The 11,064-nt window shown below is 39.2% G+C and overlaps 1 protein-coding gene across 1 annotated transcript; it reads right to left on the reverse strand.

The window, feature by feature from the left end:
* Positions 1-1,449: 1,449 nt before the first annotated feature.
* LOC113704579 (uncharacterized) lies at positions 1,450-10,175 on the reverse strand. The gene is made up of 2 exons (XM_027226468.1): positions 9,630-10,175; positions 1,450-1,566 (listed from the first exon to the last, which is right to left on the reverse strand). The coding sequence occupies exons 1-2, from the start codon at positions 10,173-10,175 to the stop codon at positions 1,450-1,452; spliced, it is 663 nt and encodes a 220-aa protein (XP_027082269.1).
* Between the last annotated feature and the right edge of the window lie 889 nt (positions 10,176-11,064).

Below are 11,064 nucleotides of genomic sequence, written 5' to 3' on the forward strand. Positions count from 1 at the left end.
TCCCATTTCAAAGTTTTATCAAAGGGGTCAGTCCCCATTTCTAAAGCGTCCATCGTTCGAGCCATTCGCAGCCAAATAACACAGGTGAGTATTTGGTGTCTACTTCTTTGTCTCAAGTTTTTCCAAAATTCAGACAAAGAGGGGCAAACTGTAGACACCAAAATTTAAAATAATTTGATCCTAGTTTTATTTTTATCTTTAGTAATAATTTTCTCAATTCCATGATTTTAGTTCTTAAACTTTTAACATTTTGTATAGCATTTCAGTGTTTTTAGATTATTATTATCTATGATCTATTATCTTAGTTTTATTTTGCATTCATTTTTTTTACTCTTTTAGCTATTTATTTTTATTGTAAGACTTTTTAGCATAAAATTTGCCAGAAAAGAGAAAATTAGGAAAAAATATGTTTTATTTCTTTTTATTGAAAAAAAGAGAGAAAAAAGGAAGAAGAAAAAGTGGAAAAGAGGAAAATCTTAGTTTTTTATTTTTTGGTTACTAATTTTTGTGCATTTTATTAAAGTTTGTTTTGAAATTATTATTTTTGTATAATTAAGCGTTTTTAAAAGAAAAAAAAAGGGAAACCCGAGAGCGGGTTTTGGGCTGTTTAAGTGTTAAAAAAAAAAAAGGAGAAAAGGCCGCACATGCATGCGGCATGAAATCACTCTCACGGGAGTTTGTTTCTGGTTGGCTTGGCACCCAACGGATCGGATTGCCCTAAGATGCCCAGCAAACCTCCACTCTCATCCTCACCTTTGAGGTGAGGGTTTGAGAGTGGTGTCTTTGATATAAATAGAACAGAAAACACAGCCGAGAGCAGAGAGAGTCTGGACGGCGGAGGGAAGAAAAAAAAAACCAGAAAGGAGAGTAGAGAGAAACAAGAGAACTGAAGAGAGGGAAGTCTGGGAGTTGTGGGTGGCTAGGAAACGGAAACCAGAGAGGCTAAGGACGGCTGGAGGATCTAAGGGATTCTGGGGGAACGGCTAAAAAAAAAAGAAACCGGAGAGAGGAGACCGAGAGGCTAGTTAGCGGCTGAGTGGGAGAGAAACCAGGAGAGGAGGTGAGGTCTGATGAGGGCTCTAGTTGACGGCGGCTGGAAGGGGAGGTAGAGTAAGAAAGAGAGAGTGACGGCTGGGAGGTTAAGCCGCGGCTAGGTTTTGATAGAGAAAAGAAATAACGGGAGAAAGAGGTGCCAAAGGGAAGACAGCGGAGGAACTGCGAAGTAAAAGAAAAGAGGGAGCTTTGGGGGTCTGAGAGAAGGTGGCGGCTGAATAGTTAGATCAGAAGCAAAAGTAGAAGCAAAACCGAAAACAAGAAAGAACTACTGGAAAAGGAAAGGAGGGATCTTTGACTAGAGGCATCAGCGTTGGAAGCCTCTGCAATTCGGTTCGTGGATGTGGTTTTCAGAAGCGTTCGATTGCTCGGGGTCCCTTTTGTTCACTCAGCAGTCTAAGCACCCTCAGTTTCTGCCGATACTTGATGACGATGACTGTGAGTATGGTTCAGTGATGTCGTTATGTTGTTGATAGGCTTGGTGGTAGTCTCTTTTGCTTTTGCAATGTGAATCTGAACTAGGAACAATTAAAAAGCCGTAATTAGATAGCGTTTTCCTAAATGGGTAATCTGAGAAACTAAAAATCACATCTTTGGTCTGTTGGTGGGATTCTTGTCCGATATGGCTGTTAAATTTAGCTGCATGCGATTGCTAAAGTTTCTGGAATGGCTCGATCTTTTTTTTCCTGGGCTTTGCGTGTCACTTGATAGTACTTCATGTCTGTGTTTGCTGAGATTTAAAACAGCAATGGACGGCATAACATTCATGCAAACCTTCGCACTAGATAACTCATGAAGTTGCAGAATTTCATCTCCATTTTCACATGTTCTTTCTTTTTCTGAAATTCTGGTGTTTAAGTCTGCCAATTTCATGTTGAAAGCTAGGAAGAATGTTTAATGTGCTTGTTTGCATGATTTTAGAACGCTTTTACGTTCAGTTTTGCGCATACAAACCTGCTGCAACAAGCCACGCTTGAAACTCTTGGTCCTGTTGCAGCAGCGCGCGCAGCCCCTTCCCCTTTCCTTAGAGTGCCGCAAGTCTTACCTTCTCTTTTGCTACATTTCATGGCTAGTTTTGTTGGATCCGTTGGGAGTGTTTGGGTCGAACATAATCAGTTTTTAAGCTATTTCGCATGAACGCCTCTCAGCTGGAATAAGAAAGAAAAGAAACTGCATGAATGTTGCAGCAGTTTCATTCGTAGATGTGCGGGAAAGTTTCATAAGATTTGCATGATTTCCTTCAATGTTTTGTTTATTGGATGAGGAGGTTATTTGTTTTGATGCTTAAGTTCAGAGTTTGGATAGATGAGTTGGTTTTACGCAAAGCTGCTTGGAGTCTGTTTGCAAACAAAAATGCAGCAGGCCTCGCTTCCAGTTGCAGAAGACTAGTTTCTGGTTGATTGCATGAACCTACATTCTGCTAAGATCCTTTTGTTAGCCACGCTTAATTGGAGTAGGTTTGAAATTGCTGCATGAATCTTGACTGCCAAAGAGTTTTGTCGTGTGCTGCAGAAGCTCTCGGATGAAACTTGCAGCAAGAAAGTTGGAAATTGCCGAAGGCTTCATAGCTTGCTGAAACTTGATTGCAGAATGTTTCTCACGTCCTTGCATGAAGATTGCATGAAATAACTTTCCCAAAATTGCACTTTGACCCCTTGGCTTCTAACTCATGCTGCTATGACCCAATCAATTGAATAATCTCCTCAATTTGGTCCTTGGTAGTTTTAATTTTACAACTTCATTGCTTGTTTGTTTCAATTAATTACTATGCTTTGTTTCAATTGCACTTAAGTCATGACTTTAGGGGCTTCATGATCAAGTGAGCTTTGTTTTGCACATTTCTTTTAATTTTTCTTAATTAAAGTGGTACCTTGACCTTTTTATTGTTTTGAAGCCATTTTTCCTTCATTTGATTACCATTGCGAGGGAGGTATAACTTCTTTTATCCTTTTTGTCTCTCCTCTATGTGATCCAACGTGCTAAGTGAGAATTGCATGTCTACTTTGCTTTCCTTGCCTTTCTTTAATTCCTTTCATTTATTTCATTTACTTTTGCTTTTATTAAGTTATTCTTTTATGGGGTATGTGTACACCTCTTGGCTTGTAATAGATAGGGCTTGGAGAGCATTTTTATTCACTTTTCCCCTTCCCCATTTGTTTTAGTTAGCCAATGTAATAGGTTCATTAGTGTGATTTGCATGCTTACGTGCTACGTGTTACTTGCTTTCTTAGGGTCTTGCATCTAGATACCATGCTTATGTGTTATGTGCAATATATGATTAATGTGTTTATTTGCTTTATTAGCCTTTACATGATTTATTTGGTTTATAATGAATGTGTGACGTCACTGTGGCTAGTCCAACGTTGGTTATGGTCTTTACCCTCGAGCTCTCGCAAGTCCAATGCTTGTGAGAGAATTTTAGAAAAGGGCTAGTCCAATGCTAGACCCAATAGGCCGTCCCCTCTCGTTAGTACATACTTGCATGTCTCACTACATTTCATACATTTTTTTAGTTTTCTAGCATTTGGTATGCTCCTCTAATCATTCCCCCTTCATTTTAGGTTTTTGCATCCTCATGCTAGTTATAGGGTACATTTGCTTGAGCGTCCCCTTTCGGTAAGGGAAACGAGCGAGTGTGGCGATAAAATAGCCTTAGCACGCTAGTTCTTCCTTCTAATCAAAGGGAAAATTAAAATCGCAAAGTTAGGAGTCATTCCCGTACCCGACTTGATGCATTCCTCTAGGTTCATACACTCTCATTTTTATCATATCACTTCCTCACTTTCTATATCCACATTTTCTCACTACTTATATTTTCTCACTCCACATGCCATGTTCACACATTTCTCTTCTTTCCCTATCACTTATTTATTTTCTACCTCACAAATTGCACCCAATTGTACTTAGATGCATTTACTACCATTATACCATATTTTGATCCACTTGCACACATACACCTTCATTTTCTCAATTGGCACACATGCACTTTTCTTACATTTGCACACATGCACTTTTCTTACATTTGCACATTTGCACTTACATTTGTATTTCTATCTTATTTTGCATTCCTCTTACATTTTTCACACTTGCACTCATATTTGGGTCTTCATTTGCATTACCCGTGACCTCTATGAGAGTTTTCCTTATTGGCCATCACAACTCATGTGATTGGGACCAAAAAGCCTCATAAGAGACATTTTAGATTTAGGATTGCATTTTTTTTCATATCCATTAGTCACATCCAACATGCAACAAATATTTTGGGTAGAAGAATTAGGAAAAGTAGGGCTAAGTCACGCAACTAGCTTTGGCTAGGGTAAGGGAGTGCCTTAGGCTTTGCCTTTGCCTTCTCCCTTATCAAATGTGACCCCCGATCCCTTTCTTTGGTTACATAGACCTAAAAAGTTCTTTAAAAAGGGTTTGTTTACTTTTCTTTCCAAAAAATCACTTTTTGGGTGACTTGGTACACCCTAACTCTATACCAAGTGGCGACTCCATTTTCCATTCAAAAAATCCTTTTTGAACTGTTTGTTTGGCCAAACCGTCGCATTTCACAATCCCACGGCCTTTTATTTTCATCTTCACACACGTTCACATACACACTACTTTCACACATCAAAAAGTGGGGCGCGTAAAAACGTTCACATTTCAGTGTTTTTGGATTATTATTATCTATGATCTATTATCTTAGTTTTATTTTGCATTCATTTTTTTACTCTTTTAGCTATTTATTTTTATTGTAAGACTTTTTAGCAAAAAATTTGCCAGAAAAGAGAAAATTAGGAAAAAATATGTTTTATTTCTTTTTATTGAAAAAAAAAGAGAGAAAAAAAAGAAGAAAAAGTGGAAAAGAGGAAAATCTTAGTTTTTTATTTTTTGGTTACTAATTTTTGTGCATTTTATTAAAGTTTGTTTTGGAATTATTGTTTTTGTATAATTAAGCGTTTTAAAAAAAAAAAAAAGAGGGAAACCCGAGAGCGGGTTTTGGGCTGTTTAAGTGTTAAAAAAAAAAAAAGGAGAAAAGGCCGCACATGCATGTGGCATGAAATCACTCTCACGGGAGTTTGTTTCTGGTTGGCTTGGCACACAACGGATCGGATGGCCCTACGATGCCCAGCAAACCTCCACTCTCATCCTCACCTTTGAGGTGAGGGTTTGAGAGTGGTGTCTTTGATATAAATAGAACAGAAAACATAGCCGAGAGCAGAGAGAGTCTGGACGGCGGAGGGAAGAAAAAAAAAACCAGAAAGGAGAGTAGAGAGAAACAAGAGAACTGAAGAGAGGGAAGTCTGGGAGTTGTGGGTGGCTAGGAAACGGAAACCAGAGAGGCTAAGGACGGCTGGAGGATCCAAGGGATTCTGGGAGGACGGCTGAGTAAGAATAGGGAATGGAAATCTGAGAGTTGTGACGACGAAAAAGGACAGAAATGAGAGGAGAAAGAGGGAGGATGGCGAAAAGATAGAGAGGGATAGATAGGTGGTGGCTGAAACAATCCAGAGAGAGAGCTCGAGTGACGGAGGGGGTGAGGAGAGAAAGCTGAGAGAGTGTGAGCCGAGGAGCGACCAAGTTGACGGCTGAGGGAGATAACAGTGAGGATAGCTGAGGAAAATCAGAAGAAAAGAGGACTTTGAGAGAGTAAGTAGGAGAGGGGGCGAAGGAAGGAAAGCTGCAGTAGCCATTGAAGTCGAGATTCACTACTGCCACCATTTCAGCCCTCCATCGCCACCAGCAGATCTTCACCGAAGGTATTTCAGTCACAAACTCATGCCAAGTTTGGATTTTTTCTGTCGTTAATGCTTGATGTATGGTCGATGAACGCATGGACAATAGTTTGAGGGTCCTCGGTGGTGTTTTTATGATGAATTTGAGATGCTTTTGGTTCGGGATCTATAGCTGATGGTTGTGATAAGTGAGCCCAGCAAAATTGGAAATTTTCTCTCTATTATCTGATTTGCATGACCCTCTGATCTGTTTTGTTTTATCGTAAGATGTTTTTTTTTGTTCTGCCTGGTTTCTGTAAGCAACAAAGGGTTAAAGGATATGTGGGTTTTTGGCTAAAAATAATGGTTTTGGTTCTGGTCATATGAACGTGAATGCATGGGTCAAGTAGTGGTTTTTCGTTGCAGCAATGGCATATGATGCATTGTTTACTTACAAGAAATTTCCTGTTCGCTTGAACTCTCGGTTGGATAGCCATTGGAATGTTTGATGACCCCCTTTGTTTGGGTTTAAATTTCCTTGGGTTGAACATTGCGTATGGAGTCTGTTGCAATAAACTTGAAGGCTGTCGACTCATTGCCGCAGCCTTTCTTTTTCTTTTGGATGCTGAAATTGTAGTAGCTTGATCACCTTGTTGTTTGTGTAATCGGATGTTTGATTTTCAGTAGTAAAACATTTAAGTTGTGCATCCTTGCTAGCTTGAGATTCGTTTGCATGATATATGTGATCAGTAAAAAAGGGAAAACCTCCGCGCGAAAGATATGCGTGCCACAAGTTTCTTCCTTTTCTCATTTTTACTGCAAATTTTCACAACTGTTGCAGCCGTGTCCTGTTTGTTTTCATTTTTAGACTTTTAGTTTGTTCTAACCCAAGTCTGAACTCGCATTGGTTTGATTCTGGTTTCGGTGTTGGCTTAACGTTATTTCGATCATGCTTGGCTGTTTTTTTCCCTTTGTATTTTTTTGTTTCTTTCCTGCATTGCATGTTTCGTCCCAGCAGTTTAGTTTATCAGGTTTGGAAACTTGGTTCATGTTCTTAACTCAAGAGGGATGGGACTGTTTTTCCTATCAAAATGGCATGTTGTAGTTCCCTTTCTTTCATTGTTGTGCGATAGATTTAGGTGATGAATAGCCGAGAGCTATGGGAAGCTTGCGAATGTGATTTTGCAGAGAAAGCTCCTGCTGCATTCTTTTTCTATTGATGTTTTTCTGTTTAGTTTTTACCCTTGATGGTCAGCTTCAATTCTTGTTTCAATCCTGCAATGACGTTGCATGTTTAGTCAATGATTGATAGTTAAAATCCTGGCATTTGGTGAACATGTTTGCATGATGAACTGGAAAGAAAGTCTCGGCTGGAATGGTGCAGAAATCTTAAAGAATTGCTGAAACTTTTTTTTGCAGAAGCTTGTTTGTATGTTTTCCCACGTTACTTGCATGGAGTGTGCATGAAAATCTTCTTCATTCTGGCTCTTGCATGCATGATAAGTTTGGTAGGAGTTTGAGGTTGGGTTTTGGTGAGATGGTTGTGTGAATTTGCCGGGCAAAGTTACTGAAGTTTAAGAGCATAAGAAATGTTGCAGAAACATTCTCTTCGTAGCATTTGCATGCTTTGCATGAAAGTCTTTCTGAAAATTGCAGTTTGGCCCCCCAAGTCTCCCCTCGTTCCACTATGACCCAACCAATTGAATATTTTCATCAATTTGATCCTTCGCAGCTTTGATTTTTGCAACTTCATTGTTTGTTTGCTTTAATTAATTACCATATTTTGTTTAATTGCACTTAATTCGTGATTTTAAGAGCTTTATGACCAAGTGAGCTTGTGTTTTGCATATTTTCTTTAACGTTCTTAATTAAATTGGTACCCTGACCATTTTATTGTTTTGGAGGGTAAATTAGTAATTTCACTTCGTTAGGGCATCAACTCAAGGGAGGTATAACTTCTTTTATCTTTTTTGTCTCTCCCCTATGTGAACTAACGTGCTAAGTTGGAATTGCATGTCTACTTTGCTTTCCTTGCTTTTTCTTAATTCCTTTCATTTATTTCAATTACTTTTGCTTTTATTAAGTCATTCTTTTATTTATTTATGGGGTATGTGTACACCTCTTGGCTTGTAATAGATAGGGCTTGGAGAGCATTTTTATTCACTTTTCCCCTTCCCCATTTGTTTTAGTTAGCCAATGTAATAGGTTCATTAGTGTGATTTGCATGCTTACGTGCTACGTGTTACTTGCTTTCTTAGGGTCTTGCATCTCGATACCATGCTTATGTGTTATGTGCTATATGTGATTTATGTGTTTATTTGCTTTATTAGCCTTTACATGATTTATTTGGTTTATAATGAATGTGTCACGTCGCCGTGGCTAGTCCAACGCTGGTCATGGTCTTTCCCCTCGAGCTCTCGCAAGTCCAATGCTTGTGAGAGAATTTTAGAAAAGGGCTAGTCCAATGCTAGACCCAATAGGCCGTCCCCTCTCGTTAGTACATACTTGCATGTCTCACTACATTTCATACATTTTTCTTAGTTTTCTAGCATTTGGTATGCTCCTCCAATCCTTTCCCCTTCATTTTAGGTTTTTTTGCATCCTCATGCTAGTTATAGGGTACATTTGCTTGAGAGTCCCCTTTCGGTAAGGGAAACGAGCGAGTGTGGCTACAAAATAGCCTTAGCACGCTAGTTCTTCCTTCTAATCAAAGGGAAAATTAAAATCATGAAGATAGAAGTCATTCCCGTACCCGACTTGATGCATTCCTCTAGGTTCATGCACCTCCATTTTACCATATCATTTTTTCATCTACATTTTCTCACTACTTATATTTTTCTCATTCCACATGCCATGTTCACACACTTCTCTTCTTTCCCTATCACTTATTTATTTTCTACCTCACAAATTGCACCCAATTGTACTTAGATGCATTTACTACCATTATACCATATTTTGATCCACTTGCACACATACACCTTCATTTTCTCAATTGGCACACATGCACTTTTCTTACATTTGCACACATGCACTTTTATTACATTTGCACACTTGCACTTACATTTGTATTTTTATTTTATTTTATTTTGCATTTCTCTTACATTTTCACACTTGCACTCATATTTGGTTCTTCATTTGCATTACCCGTGACCTCTATGAGAGTTTTCCTTATTGGCCATCACAACTCATGTGATTGGGACCAAAAAGTCTCATAAGAGACATTTTAGATTTAGGATTGCATTTTTTTCATATCCATTAGTCACATCCAACATGCAACACATATTTTGGGTAGAAGAATTAAGAAAAGAAGGGCTAAGTCACTCAACTAGCTTTGGTTACGTAGACCTAAGAGTTCTTTAAAAAGTTGTTTACTTTTCTTTCCAAAAAATCACTTTTTGGGTGACTTGGTACACCCTTACTCTATACCAAGTGGCGACTCCATTTTCCATTCAAAAACCCTTTTTGAACTTTGTTTGGCCAAACCGTCGCATTTCACAATCCCATGGCCTTTTATTTTTCATTTTCACATACGTTCACATACATATCCCACACACTACTTTCACAACCTTAAAAAGTGAGGCGCGACAATTCACAGGTCAAACGAGAAGCCACCTTTTGGCCTTCTTCAGGACTTCCCTCTTATTGTCCTTTTTCCACTTCACTTCTCCTTGTAAGACCTTCTTCTAGCGTTTCTATTGTCCATGGTGGATAGGGTGAATGGTTTGCTCTTTTTACTTTGGAAGGTGCTGCATTTTCTCTAAGTTCTCCATGTATACTATTAGGTGCACTCCTTTTGCGTGCGTGAAAAGCTTTTACCTGTGCCTTTGCATTCTCAATCTTTTGGGCCTTCTCAAGAGCTTCAGTAAAAGTATTAACTTGAGCAGCTGCTAAAGCTTCTTGGATCTCCAGATTCAACCCCTGTATAAACCGTCTCACCCTTCTCTGCTCCGTAACCACTACTTCAGGAGCAAATTTAGACAATTTAGTGAATTGGGTTTCATATTCGGCTACGCTTAAGGTTTCCTGACGTAACCTAATAAAATTATCCTCTCTCTTCTCTTGGACCAGAGGTGGGAAGTATTTCTCATTAAACTCTCTCATAAAGTTTACCCAAGTCCATGCCGTTTGTTCTCTCTCCCACTTTGCCCTGATAACATTCCACCATGCCCGAGCGGGTCTCTCAAACTGAAAGACAGCAAATGTCACTTGTCTTTCCTCCGTATAATTCAAGGCCATAAAAATATTAACCATAGCCTCCAACCAATGCTCAGCCGTCTCTGGATCAGGCCCTCCAAGGAACTTAAGAGGAACAAACTTTTGAAAATGCTTTAGAGCCCTGTCCTCTCCATTTTCAGGGCTCCTAGGTTGATTCACTGGAGTTCGGCCTTGTTGCTCTAGCAATTGCGCTAAGATATTAGCCATCTATTGTATTGCCGTTGCTACTTGATTCCCTGCTTCGATCCTTGGTTCTTGTTGCTGCTCTGCCGCCGCGTCTCTTGTTTCTCTTGGTTCTTGTACTTGCCTACGTCCATGTCCACGGCTAGCCCCACGTCCCTGACTAGCCCCTCATCCTTGACTTCATCTACCCTTCATACCCTTCTCTCTCTCTCTCTCTCTTTTGTCAAAAGGTTATATAGCACATAAACAAAATCAATCGACTATAGCAGCAAAAGAAAGACATTTTTTTTATCACATAGTCAAAGATAAGGAAATGCACTTAGTACACTTATAGCATTCCAAGTTCATTCATCAGGTTGCACAGATACTTTACTTATCAATTTGATCAAAACCAAGTGCGTAAAACAAAGCAGATACTACACACATTAGTATTGACACGTCACTAGCATACATACAATGGTAGAAAAAGAAATGGTTTGTCATCCCAGTTACCTACACCTACGTCTTGCATTCTCGAGTCTCTAACCTAGGTGATTATCAAAGCAACTGATTCTACCTTTCCCTGGGACACAGGTTGCCCTACTTTAGGCTCAAGATGAAGTTCATTAGGGCCTGCATACCATTGACCTCCCTTGGCTATGTTCACTTGTACTACCTCATCCACAAGCATCTCAAATTAGTCAAAGCACAAAACTCTTCAATTGCAGATACAAATTCAAATACATCATTCGTAATGCTAATCCAAGATAATAACCTATTCTTTCGATCTAGAAACAATTCATATAAGCATGACCTAATCGCATCTTCCATACTTACCTCAATTTCATTCGTAACCGTCATAAAAGTATCAACTCTTTGGTACTCGGGTACAAGAATCCAAAAATAGGATAATTCATAACTCGAGTCGGCCGGT

This window comes from Coffea arabica, chromosome 8e (genome assembly GCF_036785885.1).
Source record: "Coffea arabica cultivar ET-39 chromosome 8e, Coffea Arabica ET-39 HiFi, whole genome shotgun sequence".
Lineage (NCBI taxonomy): Eukaryota > Viridiplantae > Streptophyta > Magnoliopsida > Gentianales > Rubiaceae > Coffea > Coffea arabica.